This window comes from Gossypium raimondii, chromosome 10 (genome assembly GCF_025698545.1).
Source record: "Gossypium raimondii isolate GPD5lz chromosome 10, ASM2569854v1, whole genome shotgun sequence".
In the NCBI taxonomy this organism is placed as follows: domain Eukaryota; kingdom Viridiplantae; phylum Streptophyta; class Magnoliopsida; order Malvales; family Malvaceae; genus Gossypium; species Gossypium raimondii.
In genome coordinates, this window is record NC_068574.1 from 12,463,337 (window position 1) to 12,483,765 (window position 20,429).

Here is a 20,429-nt window from a genome sequence, read left to right on the forward strand (position 1 = left end):
TACATCGTTGAGTGGAAATTTAAGTTGAAGTTTTCCAAGAATAGAAGACTTTTAACCCATATTCAAATATATAAATAAATACTTTTTTTTTAAATATTTATAGATCGAATCATAGATGACTTGTTTTCAAGTCTTCAATTAAAAATAATTTCCACGATTTCTATTTCTTACCCTTCAATACACATTTTAATCATATAAATAGACTAATCAAGATTAAAGAAGGGTGGGTGGTTGGTGTTGTTTTTATTATGTAATTAATAAAAGAAAATTCGGGTGTTAAATTTTATAGGGTCGGTGGCCTTGGCATTAGTTAAAGGGGAGTTTTATGTGGTGCAAAACAGGAGCTTTAAATTTTTTGAATGATTATGGCGAAGGAGAGACCTTTCAATTTAATAGATTGAATGCGACACTTTATTCTTTTACTCTGCTCTAGAGGCCCATCTACCAGGATAGAATTGACTTGTATTACATTATGGTTTTTTCTTTACCGGCTTTAGGAAAAAAAGATTCAAGATCATGGATCATTTAAATTTTCATGTACTTTGAAAATTCGAATGAACTGATGATAAGAATTCTTAACCTCGTAATATTGTCCAGGTACCTATGTTGTTGATTGAAAGATCCTAACTCCATGAAGTATTTTATATATAAAAAGTGAGTATATACATATTAGCTACATACCTATGTTAGGCAGTCCTATACCATGCAGGTCCATCTCTGGTTTATGTTTTTCCTATGCATACAATTTGTAGAATAGCCATTAAATTTCTTACTCGTATAAACACTGTCGTTATCAACTATGGGTTATGATACTTGAATATAAAGAAAATTGCATGAAAAAAACTGTATGGTCTATATTCTTAGATAAAAAGTTACTCCGGGCAAATGGCTAATAATGATGGTAAATCACCTTTCCTAAAACTGACGATGGCAGTCATTAGAATTATGTAGTTTTTATGTAACATTTAAACACAACATATCTGTCCAAAAGTCTGGATTGATTTACAAAGGAACCCAGAGTGTACCCGGTTACTGAGTTCGCATCCTGCTGCTTTCTGCTGCCCTGACTTGAGAGAAGTAAGGATGGGCCTGCAACAGCAAAAACAAATATATCATGCCAATATATGGGGATTCATTATTATGTTACACAAACTTGGGTTTGAGTTCAACATGCGTATGTATCTGGCACAGACATGATCAGATTTTATTTCTATGTATTTGGAGAATATTTGAAAATCATCTCTCTATCCAAATGTCAGACGTGGGTATATGCTGGATGATAAATGCTTTAAGAAAAATGAAGTGGCCAGATGATATGACTACCCAGGATCCACTTCATATTTTTATTGATGACAATAACATGTTTCCAAGGAGCATGAAGAAAATGCTCATTAATAGGTTGCTCTGACTCTACATTTTTCTTGAAATACACATATCACAAACATACCATTACACCTGAATCCAATTAACTTAGGTTCATTTCATATTTTACAAGTCATACATTAAGATTTAATAAAAGAAAAGAGCATAGAGAAATGGTAGTAGCATTCATAAAGTTTATGTAGACCTACCATGGCTTCTCTTGCAGTTAGCCTGTCTTGATGATCGTACCGCAGCAACTTATCAAGAAAATCAATTGCCTGAAAGCCGAAGAGCTCAAAGAATGAATATTATTTATTAAGACATTTAGTGCACTGTAACTGAGCTTATAGTATTCAACTTCCTAGATGTTTGCCTCAAGAAGAAAAATGACCTCTGGAGAAACAAGATGCTGATTATCCGCATTAATGAATTTGGACCAAGGTTTACGGCTGTGCCTGAAAAATAATATAGCAAATGCGTAATGGAGAACAAGTTAACCATTCCCCTATTAACATGTCTACCCATCAGTGTGTCAGCACCACAAGGTGCTTTGTGATGGTTTAATGTTAACTAGTGCTTTTGTTTACAATTAAGTTCAAAAGCATGCACTATGCTGTGCTTCAGCTCTTCATTTAAAAAAAAAAAAAGACCAATTCCACACTATTAACATGTCTACCCATCAGTGTGTCAGCACCACAAGGTGCTTTGTGATGGTTTAATGTTAACTAGTGCTTTTGTTTACAATTAAGTTCAAAAGCATGCACTATGCTGTGCTTCAGGCCTTCATTTAAAAAAAAAAAAAGACCAATATCCAGCACACATTTGGACATGGAACAGGGATAGTGCCCCTCCAGGGACTCTCCAAATATATATATGTATGGAGAGAGAGAAAGAGAGAGAGTTTAAAAAAACCTTAAAAACAATTAAACATGCCATGTCAGGGACATACCCATATCCAACACTCACATTGGAGTCTAAGTAACATGGACCCAACATATTGGATATATATTAATTCTTCACATACCTTCCAACAAGTGCATCAAGTTGAGGATCCAACTCTAAATGGTACTTGTTCAAATATGCATTTAACTCATCAGTCCCTAGTACCTGAAGGTGCATTAATAGCAGTCAAAAGTTGTGTAGCATTGACACAAAACTGGCAATACTTGTTAGGAAAAACCGGGAAAGAAAGTGAATAGAACTTCTTGTTTGACAGTGCACGTAAATTATGCCCCTTCTACATATCCCCTCTCCAGCTATGACAATAAAGTGGGAATATATATTTAAATTGAAATCTGCAAGGATAAAATTGCATCTACAAAGAGTTGCTAATAAACAGCACTAGCAGCAGCAGCAGCAGATGCTTGAAAAGGTTGTCCAGATGTAGATTGTAAAAGCAAGGAGGACAATATGAGATCGACAAGGGACAATACCACTATATAGGCTAATATGTTACAGGTAACAGTAAAAAGAAAACATCTATAATACCAACCAGAATGTTAATTTAACAAGACAAATGATAAATAAATCTTGGGCAACAATATTGAAACATCTGGCAATCTGCAATCTGAAGAAGTATATTACCTTGGCGATTTTAACTAGTTGATCATAGTTATCATGGCCATAGAAGAATGGTTCCTTCCGGAATATCTACACAATAAAACATCATAAGTCATAACTACTCTATTATGCACCCAAAGTTGGAAAGTTTTGAATGAAAGTTTAATGCATTTAAACTAGAATAATGGAATTCCTCACCATTCCTGCAAACATACAACCAAGGCTCCACATGTCCAAGGAATAATCGTAGTCCTGCAAATCTACCAGAAGCTCGGGCCCTTTAAAGTACCTGAGAAGTAAGGAATGTTCTTATATTTTTTTGACAAGTACTAATATCTAATGCCAGTCTGTTTCAAGGTCTCAAGGGAAAAAGCAATCTTGAAAATATAAAAAGGTATATTTTGGGGTTAAGCTGGTCATTCGATTCATGATGTTTTCAAAGCATTACCGAGAAGCCACACGAACATTATACTCTTTGCCAGGATGGTAAAATTCAGCAAGTCCCCAATCTATCAAGCGAAGTTTGCGCAGCTCATGATCTATCATGACATTGTGAGGCTTGACATCTCTATGCATTATTCCTTGTGAATGGCAATAATCTAATGCCTACAAAGCAAAGAAAAAATTCCTATCATCCTATACTGCAAACATGCAAATCATGAACCCTCTTAAAACTTCAAAAAGCCAGTCAGCTTTTGGAACCCAATCAAGTGTAGAATAGAACTACAAATAATAAGTTCAAAAAAAAAAAAAAAAAACAATCACCAAATGAATACCATGATGGAGCAAAGTTCAATACATCAAAAGTTTGAGTGAGGAACATGATATTACCTTGAGAAGTTCATATATATAGTAGCGAATGTCATAGTCAGTCAAAGTTGGGTAGAGAACTTTGAAATCTGTACTGTTGACATACTCAAATATCAAGCTTGGTGTTTTTGAGTGCTGATCTCTTACAACATCGAGAAGTTTAACAATATTCGGGCCACCACATAGATTCTGAAGGATTTTAATCTCCCTCTTAATCTGCCAATAATAACAATAATAATAGAGATTACTTCTATAATCTATAGCCAATGATTCTCCGACACAGTTTTTCTTGAAATACCCACATCTAACATATATTCGGGCAAAGGTAACCCTCCAAGTACATAGAAAAAATTTTAAACAAATCTACCGTACTCAGGTCAAATACACACCCCTGTCCAACAGTTACACCCAAGTCCGAGTAACATAGTATAATTGCAATTATGCTTTAAAGATTTTCTCATATAAATCTACTCCAAAATTAATCAAATCTGACAGAAAAAAAATAAGTACTAACCTTTTTTTTCTTGACAGGCTTGAGGATCTTTATTATACAACGCTCATTGTTGTTGACATTTATGCCCTCGAAAACCTCACTGTATTTTCCCCTTCCAACTTTTCGAACAACCTCATAATCATCTTGATCACTAAAACGGATCAAGGTAAAACGAGAACACGAAGAAAGAACAAAGAATTTACATCAATCACGAACTGAATCGAACAGTTAGCTTAAAACATTCGGTCATATGTCCAAAAAGTTACAAAAATGATTGAGGTAAGCGCAGTAAGATTTAAAGATCTCGTTAACCTAATTCCACAATCGTGAATTGGCATTACTTGATGCAACCTAGCGTAACTTTCAATTAAATAAACCAATGACAAATCTGATCAAGGATCAAGGAAAGTATTGAGGAATTAAATAAAAAAATTACCCCCATTGAACAGCGAGAGACTCGTAATCCCAGTACTGCTTGGGACGAAGAACGTTGACGTCAGTATAAACGCGAGATTTGGACATGATTCGCCGGCGACTGGAACAGGAGATCTCGTCGATCTTACTGTAACCGGCACCGGCGTGGGCGAGGGGAGGGCGGGAGGCGACGATGGCGCAAATTAGCAATAAGCAGAGTAAAAGTGGAGGGTTGGCGCTTCGCGTTTCATTCATTCAAGCCAGCCCATTTATTTTCCTTCCTAGATGGTTATTGGCTAAGCTTAGTAGGTTCGTGAGGCTTTGGTTTTAAGGGAGGACTACTCCAAACACCAAAATTTTTCCGAAAATTTTAAAATTTGGATAAAAATAATGTACCTCAAAAATGCGTTTAAATAAAAAATATAATAGTCGCTTAAAATCTGTGTTAAATTCAAATTTTAATATTTAAAATTCGAGTTCAATGGTCAATTCATTTTAAGTTTATGTTATTTATACAATTTATATCTTATATAATTAAATATATTGTTGTTGATATGAAATACAATAAAGAAGAGATTGTAGTAATTTGAAGGAAATCGATTCACCTTAATAAGCAAAGAATCGGAAAAAGACAAGAGGAGAGGAAGAAGGTCGTAGGAGCTAAGGAGGCTTGATTGTAGAGAATAAGTGCTCAATGATTTTTAAAAGGGAGAAAATATACCTTTCCCCATCATTTGGAAGGGTATATACAAAAGAGGTCCTATTGTCCGCTTATATATGTGGTAAGGTGGTTATCGTCGTATACAATGACGTCCATTCTATTATTCCTCTAAGCAGTACGAGATTGTTACGCTTAAGTGAGTCCTAATAATCTCTGAAGAGAGTATTCACACTTAGAAGAGTTTTTACATTAAAAAGTAAGTGGTTGAATAGAATGAGTGTTATAACGGATGGGAGGTACAAGTTACTCACAGGTGTCCACATGGAGCCATTTGAGTGTGTCACGTGTCTAGCCCGAATGGTGGTATAACAATTATATTGTAATGTAAATATTAAAAAATATGTTAAGTTGAAATTTAAAAAAAATATATATATAATGGTAATAAACTTATATATAATTATTAAATATAAAATAAAAATTCTATTAAAAAAAAAAGAACTTAAACAAAAACTTAGTTAATCATGTATAAATATAAACCTTATATCTAAAATCCGGCGGAGCTTAAACAACTATATCTTATAAAACACATGTAATTCCCATGGAAATTTTTTAAGTTAAAAATTAAATTATATATACTCTAAAAAGATAAATGAAGTGATGCGGTCCCTAAGGCTAGGCTGAGGCGGATGTGGAGCTTTGTTTGTTCCAAGCTCTGAAAGTATTAAAAATCAAATTAGATAGTATAAACTTTTTAAATATTTGAATTTGTATGAATGAAAAAGTTGGATTTTTATTTGAATTATATTTTTATTTTAAGAGGGTACCCATAAATCGAAATATAAATTTTGAGTTTGAACGCACTAATTGGAGTTTCACACAAAAGAAAAAAAATTTAAGTTTTAAATCCTTCTGGATTAAATTAATAAAAAAGGAAACATTCCCAATTCAAAACAAACATTAACCTCTTGGTGTTGAGAGCTGACACCACCAGTTTTTTCTCGGTTCGGTCCCTGCATATAAGATAGACTTGTTCTTCTAGTGTACAATAGGAAACAACTAAAACACTATGGTGCACTAACATTACATGGTAAGCATTTTGCAGGTTCATCCACCCTGGTTTGAACTTTGATGGCAATTTGGCAAACATGAGGGAAATCATGTATGAAATAATGGAACTTTGTTTCCAAATGGGCAGCAACCCCATGTGACATTGGCCCGCTTGGTCTCCTTTGCTAAGATTCGGACCGCACCAGTTCATAGGGATAATGTTAAAAACTCGCTTGGTCTTAATGGGATGTAGAGTTACATCAGCCAAGTCGGTACCCTTGGCAACCAAATTATTTTACGTAATGGGCAACAATCGCCAGGCCTCACCAACGTACCATACGAATGCATAGCATGTGGAGCTGTTTTGGTTTACCTTGTTAAGGATAGGTGTTGAGTCTTTGTTAACAAGGTGTTGAGTCTTTTGCATGACTTGCATGTGTAACATCTCGCTTAACTCGTATCCGTCACATCACCATCTATTTAGAAGTAATTATGCCCCTTAAGTGCCAAAAAATGGTGGTGGACTAGATGGCAAAACGTAGGGTGATGCAGGAGCATTCACCGAGCTTCCAACTACTTGGGTCCAAATTGAAGAAGATGAAGCTAGACAAATTTTGGGTTTTGAAAGCCTAATGTGATGCAACATGAAGAGCCTAATTTGGATGGAAGAATCTTAGTAGATTTTTTCTATGCATTCATTAAATAAATAGGATGCAAGAATTAGAAATTAATGCATGCAGGAATATATGTTCATTAAACACATGTATTTAGTTTATTTAAGATAAATATCATAATTGTGCATGTATATAGGATTAGATGCATGTATTTGATCATTAATGTAAGTATTAATGTATGCACTTAGCTTTTAAGTTTCCTATGTTGGGGAATGTCCCAAATAGCTTATATAAAGGTAAACAATATAAATGAGAAGAGATAGATGAGAATTTAATTCCAAACTCTTTCAGCAACTTTCCTTTGTTTATTTGTTCTTGGTGGATTCCAACGAAAATTAAACGACCTTAAACATTTTCTCTTCATGTAAGGTAATTGAGAGTGGTGATATTTTGTATCTCTTAATCTCCAATCACATGTGTTAGTGTTGACCTCATCACTTTAAGTGTGGTGATTCTTCAAAATCTTCCCCAATCAAACTATGCTAATTGAGTCTATCATTGGATTCTTTAGTACCCAGATTTGATTCCCTGGACGTTGCCGCCCTCTTTCACTATATACATATATTCTTTCACTACATAGATATATAGTATAGTAATGGGGTTCTACATTGTAATTGCAACATAGTATTCCAATGTTATGGTTGTTATTTAAGGTTTTGAAAATGAGATTAGAATCATGATTTAATTTAGACTCACCCATTTTGCTAAAAGAACCATTAGCAGAAACTAAAACTTCCACACCAACATACAAATCAAAGAAAATTGGTCGATAAGAAGCAGTCTAAATTATGTAATCATATCTACATGGGGAGGTATATATATTTTCTTGTCATAGACTCATATTCATAGTTAGAACTTGGAGAATCCAAGGAGGCTGATCTGATCCCTCCTTTCTCAATTGTTCTTCTAGATCGTTAGTGCTTTTACTTCCATGTCGATACCCCATTGTCACATGACAGGATTCAGAGGAAGATGATGAGAAGCACGGTCCGAAATCCCATGTTCGAGGGAGAGTTGTCCCTTGTCGTTCCTTTATCGGCAGCCCTAACGTCAGCTCAATCTCGCTCTCATCGATGACTTCTGACGTTTCGTTATGATGGTGCACCGAATGTTCCAAGTCGAGTCGCCTTCTTGAAGTCTGATTCTTTAAGCTGAAGCTTCCATTAGTCCTGCTGTTTTCAAAACTTTTCATCAATGTCTTCTGGATTCGATATAGACGATGGAGCTCATACACCTGAAACATTGCTTCAAGCTTAACAGAGATAAACATAAACAATATATGCATACATAAGAAATATATATATACCTGTTGTTTGAATGTTTCTTCATGTTTTAACATTGCCATCCTCACAAACTCCTTATCATACGGTCTAAGAAGTTCGTCCATTGGAGTTGAATGTAGTTGCTTGTCAAATATGCTATAATTCCACCTGGAATTTAGTAAAATTGGCAAAAGAAATTCCTTTTGGGTGATGGAATGTTTTTATTCACAATGCAAAACGGATTGAGGGCATTAATATTTCTAACTCTAATATATCAAATTATGATTACTGTTAGTTCCAACGATATGATCACTTAAAATACATCTTCATATGAATACATAATTTCTTTATATGATAAAAATTATCATCTTTTTTTTTTTCTTTCATTTTGGTTATTTTATTTATTCATATGTTTTTATTCAAGCTTTATTAACTTTATTCTGAATTTTTATTGTATTTTTTTCCTTTTTCAATTTTACTGTAATATTTATGTTAGAGGGTGATTGTATGATTTAAAGTGTAATTTTATTTTCTCTTGGCATGCAAGTGATGTATCACCCAATAATCAACAAACAACAATTGTTTTTAGTTTTGGTGTAATTCTTACGACTAAGAAGTAATATGTTTTAAAAGTTTTGGTCTCAATTTTAGTTTCATTGTCCAGGATTTGCTAAGTTTATAAGTTGATATCAATTATGAAACCATGGAAGTTTCAATGAAATTCCTCCATAGGTTAAGTATTGCACTTCTATTGCTTTTTATTTATTTATTTATTTATCTTATATTCATGAATCATGAGTGAGGACCGTAGCCATGTTATTTGGTTCTATTTTTTTCACATGCAATAATAGTTGTTAGACTTATAAAACAAGCTAAAAGTATTTTTCTTTTAGTTTTAAATCAAAATTTAACAATATTTTCATGAATTTGAGTTGCATTTTATTATTTTCCTTTATTAATTTAAATATGTTTAATTCACAATTTGGCTTTTAAAGTATACTTTTTTTCACTTCAATACCTAAACATTTTTTGTTCCAATTTGATACTTAAAGTACACTCAAATTTTCAATCGGTACCTAAAATATGCATCTGTTATATTTTTTAGTTTATTTTTGAGATGTTAAAAAATTATAGCCAATCACTAAACGTCATGTGGCATCTTTATGTAAAAAATATTTCCTTTTATTAAATGTATATATACATTAAAAATATAAAAATATATAAAAATTTCAGAAACATATATAATCTAGAAAAAATATATAAATCATAAAAATTTATATAAATAAAATTTACAAAAAAAAGATAATTGCAAATAATAATATTATTACAAAATGTAAAATAATTGTAAAAATTATAAAAAAGTTTAAACATATTTTTTATAAAATTCTAAAATATATAATTATAAAATTCTAAAAAGTTTTAAATTACTTGAAATTTAAATACTTTTTTAATTTTATAAAATTCAATTCTTATATATTATTTTGAACTTTTAAAATTTATAATTATATATTTTAGAATTTTATAAAAAATATATGTTATATATGATTTTTTTTTTACATTTTTAATCAATATAATATATATAATACTAAACAAGTTAAAAAAAGGGCACATGGTATGTTCTACTAGCGTCATGTGACTGGTCAGCACTAGTCAACACCAGCCAATGATGGATCAAAGTCAAAAGCATTTTTTAATATTTAAATATTTAATACTATTGTCGAAACCATTTTTTTTGAAAACAAAAATTTTGTTGTTGACTTTAAAGATAAAACTGGAGTCGCCACCGATCCTTTATTAAGGTGTGATCGGCTCACCTTAAAAATTATTTTGTCTTCGAATTTTGAGAAAACGAGTTCGGGAGTCGGTTACACACGAGGAAGGGTTAGCACCCTCGTGACGCCCAAAATTGGTACCAAATTGATTATTTAATGTCTTGGTGTCGAAAATTTAAAAAAGATTTTAAAAAAACTTTTTATCTCATGAATGAATTAAAATGATAGGACATTCTTATTTCAAAGAAATAAAACACCACACCCAGTGAGTTAGGGCACAATGTTTTTAAATTTTCAAAATACTTGAATATTGTCTTTTGCTTTTGAAAATTCTTATTTCGAGAAGAAAATGTCATGACCAGTAAGTTAGGACCCAACATTTTTGAATTCCCGAGAATAAGCTTTTATTTAAAATTTACGAATTTATTGCAAAACAAATACTTGGCTTTCTAAATTCATTGAAAAATAATCGCAATCCAGTAAGTTAGGACGCAATCTTTCTCGAGAATCATGAATGCCAAATATTTTGGAAATTTGTAAAAATATGATGATTTTAATGCTTTGACGAAATCAAAATATATTTTCCTTAAAGATATGATAAAATGTTAATGCATAACATGAAACATTACTTTAATGTAAATTATACATGTACATGTATTTATAAAATATATAAGGATGATATATAAGTGAATTTTGAGAATATGTGTAAGCATATATTAAAGCATATATATAAGTATACATATAAAGAAGGAAAAGGAATGAGATATATAAAACAAAAAAACTTATAAAATTTCTAAAAATATGTATGTGTAAAAAAATGCATATGAATTATAAAATGTAGGCATATACATATACATATATATATATACATATTTATTTATAAAACCATGAAAACATAATATATATATATATAAATGCATAAAATATGTGTATGTAAGAATTAAAATATGTATGTATATACATGTATCTATTTTAAAATGAATAAGTATATATATGGAATATAAAGTATGAGAAGGTTAAAAAACTGAAGAAAAAAATGTAAAAACAAGTTTAAAAAATGTATGAATGCATATGTTCATGAAAACTAAAAAACATATATGTATTAAATAGGCATGTAGATTAAAATAGGCGTATGTATGAATGAAATAATAATAGTAATAATAACAATAAGTAAGATAAAATAAAAAAAAATGATATAGCATAGTCATGATAAAAACAAAAAAAATGGATCAAATTGAGTTAAAAACGAGAAACTGGGGCGAATTTAGAATAAAATTTAAAAAGAAGGGGCCCACTTGAACGCGCGCGTAACAGCGGAGGACCAAAAGGGAAATTATCTCGTCCTTCCAAAACGTTGCGCAACAAGGGACCCATTTGAAACAAAAAAATCAAATATGCGGCCCAATTTTGAAAAAACAAAATAAGTTTAATTGAAACGCGACGCAAATTAGGGGACCGAATGCGCAAATTCCCCATTTGGCAAGAATGCGCGGATCCTCCCCTCCGGGTCGGGTCACCGCGCGGGTCAAGCCTGGGAAAACGGCGTTGTTTTGTCTCATTACTTAAAACAGATTTTTCCTCTAAAAACCATTTTCATCAGATTGAAAAGAAAAAAAAGAAAAAATAAAAAGGCTCCCTTTGCTCTGCTAGGGTTTCATCCCTAGCATCATCGCACCACCGTTCAGGCGATTCGGTCAGCCCGAATTCAGGCACCGATTCCGACGTTCGGCCAAGCTCCGATTTGAGCGAAGCCGCCGTAATTTTGACGGAGAGTCCTCAAAGGTACTACCCCATTTTCCCTTTTTGATTTTTGTTTATGAAATAAAAATAAAAAAAAACAACCAAAAAAGTAGAAAATCTGTAAGAAAAAAACCGATTCACCTTCAAAAACTTTGTACTTTCTAGTATTTCCTTTCTATTTTTGGTGTCTATTTCCGTATCCCTCTTTACAGATTTCCAAAGGCTTTTATAGCCCGCAAAGTTGAAAAGAAAAAACAAATGAATCTGCTAATTGTTATTTTTTTGGTGTTTTATCTCAATCGGACTCTTTGAGTCCACGATTGCAGGAGTTCGTGGAGTGCACGACGCGGGAAAAAAAGGGTGGTTCCGCAACATGCGCTGATCGGATCTGCTGGAGGCTGCTGGAGCGCGTCATGGGGCTGTTGCGGCGCTCAACTGCCATCTGCTTAGGGCTAGGGTTTTTTCTAAATTTTTTAGTTTTGGGCCGTTTATTTGTTTTGCTTGGATCCAGGCCAATTGGGCCTTATTACAACTATAATTTTTAATTTAATGTTTTTTTTATTTTAAATAAAACTAGTTGTCACATGACATTTTTGTCATTAGCCAAAACATGTGGCATTTTTTCATGGGCCAAAGTTGCTTAATAGTTTTTTTAAATTTCCATTACAAAATTAACAAAAAATAGAGGAAATTGATACTTAAGGTACTAAATTGAGACAAAAAGTTAAAGTATCAAAGTGAAAAATCTCTATGCTTCAGGGACTAAATAATAAATTAAGCCATTTAAATAGTACATTTTATTTGGATAATATATATTGGAGTTTACCCTTAATTTAAATTTCTGTTATTCAGGTTTATGCTCATTTTCTTTTCTTATAATTGAATTGTACACTTCAATTTAATTATTTATGTTTCCATTTTCTGTTGAATTGTTTTAATTGTATTTTATTTTTTTCGAAATTTAATATTTGTGTCTCTCATTACATTTTTATATGTTATCAATAATCCAATGAAGCGAGTAAAGCCTTTGTAAGTATCACAAAAGTCAAGATCAAACCCTAGCAATAACAATCCCCTCCCCTAAAACTTGCCATGTACAAAGAATTTTTTTAAATATACACTTTAATTTAATTAATTTTGTTTTAATGTTGTTTCATTGCTTATTAATATAAACATTACATACTATCTTTATTGATCCTGCATCTCGAGTTTATTCCTAGTACATAATTAATAAAAGTGGAGCATTAAGAAGGGATGTAATTTATTATAGAAAAGTCCAATGCGTTGTATGACCAATTTATTGCCAAATTTCAATTAAAAGAGAGCAAAAGTAGTTACATCCTTCAACTCACTTTTTTTCAAAATTATGTTTCTTATGGGTAATTATCTAAAGACGTCTATTATCATATGCAAATTCAAAGTAAAATGGTGAGATAAATTTAGTGATGAAAATATTATTCTTAGTATCTCATTGAGTTTTTCAATAAAAATATAAAACTATGTAAATTTGCACCTTTAAACAAAGACGTCCAAATTTCTAAAAGTTGTTGTGCTCATTGAATTTCATTACCTTAAGTTTGTATGATTAAGTTGTTGTGGTAACGTCTAAAAGTTAAGTAGGTTAATAATGATTGAATAAATAAAGGATACATATATTGGTTAGCAACTTAAATAGGTTTGTTTGGTGGAAATTGATATGTGTATTAAAATTTTGTTGCACTTAATGAATAAGTGGGTAAGTCATGATTTGGTCAAGAAGTGTATATGTATACATTGAGATATTAATGTGATAATTAATAAACATTGGTAAATCACATATGAATTATAAAGTTTAAAAGATGAATGGTTAGTATTTGGAAATGCTATGAATTTGGCTAAATGGTAAGTTGAGCTAATAATATGATATTAGGTAAGTCAATAAATAGCATAAGTGTTTTTTTTTTGTGTGTGTGTGTGCATTATTTTGCTTATGATGTAAAGTTTTAAAGAGGTGATTAAAAGGTAAGCATGATATGGTTTAGTACATGTTTTAAATAAATGTGATGGTGTGCTTATTATGAAATATGACTTGTATATCAATAAAGGAAATTATAAGAGTTAATGGTTAAAGAGATGAACTATGGTATTGAATTACATGTATGAAAAGAATAAGATGGTTTATGCAATGATTAAATGAGAAAGTGAATATGAACTTATAATGTGAATGGAAATAAGAAATGATATTAATGCCTTAGTAAACTTGGTAAGAATCGAATTGGATACATCTGGCATGCCAATAGGAATTGTTAGTAGTACTCCGTGGAGATAATTTGGTATGGGATAAATGTTATGCACTGTGTGCACTATCGGTGTGTTGGAGGGTCTATTTGACTTATTATATATTAATGGTGTGTTGGTTGGAACACTTATGTGCTAATGGTGTGTTGGTTAGATAATTCTTTGTACCTAATTTCAGATTACGCCTATGTATACTAAAGGCTACGAATGAATTCTTAATAGGAATCATAATGGAATTTGTAATTGAAAGTGTAAAGGAAACTATAAATGGAATTATAATTAAATTTGTAAATAACACAATGTTATGTAAATCTTATATGCAAAATGAATTGTAACTTGAGTTAAGGAATGATGAAAATGTGATTGACTAAGATAACATTATATGGATAAATTAATTAATATGATTGTATTGAAGATAGTAAGTTAAAATGGTTGTAAAACAAGTGTACTGCTAAGATTTGTAAAAGGAATTTAACTACCACTATGTTATACAATAGTAGGAATTGGTAATGACTTAATAACTTGCATTATGACTTATTTTTCTCATTAGTAAAACAACACTTGATATGAATCGAATTTGAAATGGTAAGAGGAAAAGAATAAATGGTAATAGATGGGCTAAAGTGTTGTATCATCTTGAAATTAAAGTGATTAGTAAGGTAACTTTGAGAGTGGTTTGATTGAATAGGTTTATGGCAAATAGAATGGCATGGTTGTGGTATGTATTAATACTTTGTGCTTGAAATTGATATTGATTGAGAATAATTAAAGTATGGAAGGACACAAGCTTGGAGTGTTTTAGTTGAATTTTTAGTCTATCCTGCATTTAGGTACCAATACCTAGCTCCGGGTTATTGATACCCTTGAAGTCAAAATTCAAATAGCAAGTCCAGAGCGATGTTGTATTGATACCGAACCTTTTGGTATCTATACCACAAGGTATCAATATCAATAGCACAACCCATAATGTAATAATATTGAAGTTGATTAGTCAAAGGATAGGTCTGAATGTTAGATATTAGTATTAAACGTAAAAACATGATTATCACATTAGTTGGCATTGATTGATAGTATGCTTAAAGAAAATAAGTTTGAGATTGAAATATGATTATTGAGTAATTGCTAAAAGATTGGTAGATGAACCTTAGAATTGATAAGAATGAATTATGATATATTGAATTATCTGTGCACGATAAAATACAAATTGGGTCATAAACTTATAATTGAGTTGTAAACAAATAATGTGATGAAATGTCGTGGAAAGTAAGATATAATGAAATAGAATGAAAGATCAATAAGTGTGCATTGATATAAAAAGGCAAAGGTATAAGAATATATGAGTAAGAATTGTAAAAGAATTGATAAGATGAAATGAATATAGGAATTTGAATTGAATTGAATATGTGTGATATCTGTAACTAATGCCATATGGTGTAAGTTTAAATTTTATAAGTTGTTTGCATTGTAATGAAAGTGATATGTAATTGATTAATTATGATAAGATGCTAATAATGTAATTATATGTTTGGGAAATGTTGGCCTATTGTTAGTTTGTTTATGTTTTGTTTAGTAGTCTTAAATCCTTGTCAAAGGTATGCTTAGTGTATTGGATTGTTTTTCATACATAGGTCAGAGACAGGATTTGAGAAGACAATAGTCGAGTACTACATCAAACATGAGTCATATCGCCATTGAAGTGTGATCCTATTTTTTAGTCAGTTTGGTTATGTATATAGTAGTCACACTAGCTTGGCATGTATGTGAAGTTTATTTGTATAAAGTGGCCTTAGTAAACCTTTTTCATATGTTTATAATAGTAGCTTATAAGCTAACTGGTGGTATTTTGGCTTATGGTTGAATTTTATACTGTCAAATATACAACCAATAAAGTGTATGAGGCAACCATAGATGCCTCTCGACATTGAATGTGACATCACTTATATGGGATTGTCAACGGTCTGAGTGAGGAGTATTAAATTGACTTACATAGAAAGAGTTAGGAGTGAATGATGAATTTGAGGATGGAGTTGATAATAAAACGGGATGATGAAGAAAAAGGAGAAATTGTTTGTTTTTTTTTGGGTGATTTTGGTAGCGAAATGAAAGCTCTTATGATTTGTTGAAAATTTAGTTCCTTTTAAATTTAAAAAATATCATAATTAAAATTTTGAGATTCTTGAGCAAAATTATGAAAAAGTTCACGGGCAAAGAAGAACATGAAGGTGAGCAAATTTACAAGGTATGTGAAACAACTCTAAAGCTACTTTTTCATTGATAAGATCTTGCATTTTTTAACAACATTTTTGATTTATTTTTATTCATTTGAATTAGTCTTATGTTTATAAGGGATTTGTCTTTCATCGAAATTTCTTTCATGTAATGATGTTTTTTCTTATCCCATAAAGCATTAAGGATATGAGAATAAATAGTTTATTCAATTTTCTTTTTATTTGATTTATTTTACTTGAACATCTCTTTTTTTCTTTAATCGTTGGATTAATTTTTTGAAAGGTATTTTTTTTGCATGAAAGAAATGTGTTTTCTTATGATTGATTAAGCTATCGAGTTATACATTCAGGATAGACAAAGAATTTAACAAGTTAGGGTTAGGTTTCTCAGCAAATGGAAATTTTGATATTTAATACTTACGTACAATTGCATAGTTCATCATTTTGTATGGTTTGAGTAATGATATAAAAGGTGTGCCAAATATGTCATTTTGCACAATATAGTGTAAACTATACAAATGGTCATCAAACTATGTTCATGTTTTTATTTTGGTCATCTTATTTTAAAATTTTTCAATTTAGGTACTAACGTTTAAATTCATTCCTATTTTGGTCACCCACAGTTAAATTGATAACAAAAAGCCTTTTTCTAACAGATAAAATAACACATTTAGTCCTCAATACTTACATATTGTATCAATTTGATCCTAATTCTAAATAATTCAATAATTTAACCCTTCATATTTATAAATTTTATCAATTTAATCCTCAAACTTCCTAATCAAAGCTTTCAACTTTTAAGATAGAGGCATTCCACATCTATAAATTTGTAAAAAAGACAACAAAAAAAACCTTCTCTCAACTAATGAGTTGTTTTTTGAGCAAATTCCTGATACCAATAAGTTTATCTTGAAACTTTATGTCCTTTTCTTTTTTCATTAGCTTTCTTCTAAATATAATATTTTATAACCCTTTGATTGATAAAATTTTGGCTAAAGGGATTGAAAAAACTTTAAAATAATTGAGATAGTTCTTTCAAGGTACATAGAAATAGTCCTCGAAGTTGGACCATAAAATTGAAAATTGAATCCGGAGTTAGAAATGTGGTTTTGAAAAATCCAGTCGTTCAATCAATAATTATATAAGAAAAATTATTAACATCTATTTTTTCATAAGAAAAAAAGCGAAAGAATTAATTGAATTTTATTTTGTTACATTGATAATGATTTTTTAATCTTATAAACTAATTAAAAATTATTATGTGTTCTATTTATTTCTAATTATTTTTTTTAATTTTAAATCCACAATAAGCAATATGTATCACTAATAATATGATTTATTGTCAAACCATTTTCCAAATTAATTAAAAAAATATGCTAGCCAAGTGAATTTTTTTACAAATATTAAATTATTTATATAATTTTATTATAAGTTATATTTTTAAACTTTGTATTTTCTATTATTTTTAATGGTGTTTAGTTAATTTCTAGCACTAACTTCTTAAAAGTATAAACAAAAGGGTTATGTATTGAACTGGATAATTTCAACCATAAAAAGAAAAGAAAAGAAAAGAAAAACAATGAATAGATGTGAAATGCCTCTATTTTAAAAGTTGAAAGCTTTGGTTATGAAGTTTGAGTATCATATTGATAGAATTTGTAAATGTGAAGGGTTAAATTTACTGAATTATTTAAAATTAGGATCAAATTGATAGAATAAGAAAGTATTGAGAACTAAATGTGTTATTATACCAATTAAAACTGTTATCAATTTAATGGCGGGTCATGGCCAAAACAGGAACGAATTTCAACGCTAATGCCTGAATTGAAATTTTTTAGAATTAAGTGACCATTTATATAATTGACCCTAAAAATTATTGCAAACTTCAATATTTGATCTAATTTTTGAGTTTTGTAGCAGTCGTATTTGGTTAGGATGATACTTGTGTAAAACAATTTTGGTTTGCTCTTGTATCACCAAAGGTTATTATTTCTTATTGGAAGTAATTATTTATATTTTAATTAAATATCCTTATATAAAGATTTCAATAAAACCGTCATATATTTTCTTCAAAGTAAAAGGTTTTAATTATGGGATTTTTATGCTTCTTCATTTCTTGTTATTAGTAAAATTCAATTTTCATTATTTTGATTTTGTTGATTTAAATTTACCAAACATTCCTTCAATTTTTATTTATTTAATACCCAAACTGCAGTTTAGAAAGTCATTTGTTTTGTATACAAGTTTACAAATTGAGTGAAAACTCAATATTACTTAACCAGGACAAAAATCAAGCACACTAGTACTATAGGATCATGATCATACATTTTGAATCAATGAATCTATTTATATTGAAAATCTAAAGGATCAGTCATCTTTTTATTTTCTTTGACATAAATTCATGCATGAGAAAAGGATGGTAATCTGACCTGTTACAGCCATCCAGCTTTACCAGATCATGCCAAGACGTCTTTGACATATATATATATATATATATATTCAGAGGAACAGTGGGTTTGCTAACCATAGCTTGGTCTGCGAGAAAAAAGAAATTCCGTTTGCCCTTACATTGGCCATTATGATCAAGTTTTGAAAGAAAACTGAATTTAAGATGGTATCTCACAAAACCAATGCCAACAAATGTGATTTATATCCACTTTGCTATATATATTCTGTACTAATGGGACAAAAATAACTCATATTTATCACAAGACTACCCAACCTGGCCCCTCCACGTATTGTTTCTCAATCCTCAAATTCGGATATATATATATAACGATGTTTAAAAACCTATTTTTAATGAATATATAAAACGTTGGATTTATCTCAATCAGTATCTTGGGAAAACCAAAAACTATTTTATAATTTATAAACTTTTAAAATTTGTATTATAAGAGTTGTTTTAATTCTATAATTTAAGAATTTGGCATATATTAATATATTATATTTACAAAAATGAAATTTAATTTAATTAACATATTTCAGATTTTTAATTATATTTTAGATTTAAAAAATTCTACCATATTAATCTTTATTTTGATATATTTATATAATTATATCCTAAATATGTGACATTTATCTGTGAATGAAAAAATTACATATTACAGAGCAAAATTAACCTCGCATCCAAAACATCTTAATTTCTTAATTTAATCATTTTTATTTTTAATATTTTGTCTATGATATTTAGTTTTTTTGAAAGATATAAATATTTTTATAATAAAATTATTATTTTAATATGTTCATTTAAGTTGTTGTCTAATTAATTTAAATCATATTTTTAATTTTTTTATGTAAGTTTAAATAAAGGAATCATCATTCAACAAGAAAAAGGGATCATTGGATAAGAGTTATCAGATTCTTTTTCAGCACAACACTGAAGAAGACCCAACACAATGATTATAGGCCGTTAATTGCCCATGTGAAAGACGGTTGTTGAAAAATCAATCAAACACCAAACGGTCCAGATAAGTGGACCCCTTAATTTTCTCCTTTAAAAGAATTAAAATATGAAAGGGAAATTATTCCATATATCATTTTTGGGGTTGTTTTAGACTTTACAAACAATAAAAAATTTAAATGTATAAATTATTCTAATACTTATTACAATTTTAATTCGCTTGTAGATTCTAAAATATTTTACAAATAATATATCGAATAATTACCCATTACTTAATACATCTCGTATAAATAAATTGATATTTCTATAACATTTGTAAGATTTTTTCTTTTAAAAGGAACTGGTCACCATTAACCCAAGTTAAGATATTATCTATACAATTTGTAGGATTAAACATTGTGAAAGCTAAATATATATTGATTATCTTTTGTCATTATTGTCATCGAAATGCGACAAATTGGAAGTGGATACATCTAAGTAACGTTTGGTGAATTTTTATGTTATGATTTCAATGGAATATGATTGTTGAGAATATGATTGCTGGAAAAGTTATTTTACAATATTTGGTATAAATTGAAATGTATTGATTAAAGTCCCGAAAAGTTATATTATGATGTTTGATTTATTTAGTACTTTATTAGGAATATAATGATAATTTACGAATTTACCTTTATTAAATAAAAGATAATATTCATATATTTAAAATTTATAAAGAAATTTTTGTTAACA

The 20,429-nt window shown here is 29.9% G+C and overlaps 3 protein-coding genes across 4 annotated transcripts in view; 1 reads left to right on the forward strand and 2 right to left on the reverse strand.

Moving 5' to 3' along the window:
- Positions 1 to 20,429, forward strand: part of LOC105778510 (integrin-linked protein kinase 1) — an 82,324-nt gene that overhangs the window by 40,991 nt on the left and 20,904 nt on the right. The window lies entirely within an intron of this gene.
- LOC105776990 (casein kinase II subunit alpha-2) lies at positions 835 to 4,976 on the reverse strand. Its single transcript, XM_012599998.2, has 10 exons — positions 4,662 to 4,976; positions 4,247 to 4,376; positions 3,754 to 3,948; positions 3,371 to 3,528; positions 3,121 to 3,211; positions 2,947 to 3,012; positions 2,387 to 2,469; positions 1,754 to 1,817; positions 1,572 to 1,640; positions 835 to 1,089 (listed from the first exon to the last, which is right to left on the reverse strand). Exons 1-10 carry the CDS (start codon positions 4,892 to 4,894, stop codon positions 1,030 to 1,032), a joined length of 1,149 nt encoding a protein of 382 aa, XP_012455452.1. The 5' UTR covers positions 4,895 to 4,976; the 3' UTR covers positions 835 to 1,029.
- LOC105775808 (uncharacterized) lies at positions 7,768 to 18,946 on the reverse strand. The gene is made up of 3 exons (XM_012598314.2): positions 18,730 to 18,946; positions 8,328 to 8,451; positions 7,768 to 8,255 (listed from the first exon to the last, which is right to left on the reverse strand). Exons 1-3 carry the CDS (start codon positions 18,825 to 18,827, stop codon positions 7,851 to 7,853), a joined length of 627 nt encoding a protein of 208 aa, XP_012453768.2. The 5' UTR covers positions 18,828 to 18,946; the 3' UTR covers positions 7,768 to 7,850.

What these genes read in the sequence shown, in the direction of transcription:
- LOC105776990 (XM_012599998.2), bottom strand. Translation starts at nt 4,894, where the DNA reads ATGAATGAAACGCGAAGCGCCAACCCTCCACTTTTACTCTGCTTATTG. An exon ending in ATATATATGAACTTCTCAAG is followed by an intron (nt 3,529 to 3,753) that starts GTAATATCATGT and finishes TTTGCTTTGTAG; the next exon opens with GCATTAGATTATTGCCATTC. An exon ending in AACTAGTTAAAATCGCCAAG is followed by an intron (nt 2,470 to 2,946) that starts GTAATATACTTC and finishes ATGCACCTTCAG; the next exon opens with GTACTAGGGACTGATGAGTT.
- LOC105775808 (XM_012598314.2), bottom strand. Translation starts at nt 18,827, where the DNA reads ATGGTTAGCAAACCCACTGTTCCTCTGAATATATATATATATATATAT. An exon ending in AAGCTGGATGGCTGTAACAG is followed by an intron (nt 8,452 to 18,729) that starts GTCAGATTACCA and finishes ACTAAATTCCAG; the next exon opens with GTGGAATTATAGCATATTTG. An exon ending in AAGAAACATTCAAACAACAG is followed by an intron (nt 8,256 to 8,327) that starts GTATATATATAT and finishes GCAATGTTTCAG; the next exon opens with GTGTATGAGCTCCATCGTCT.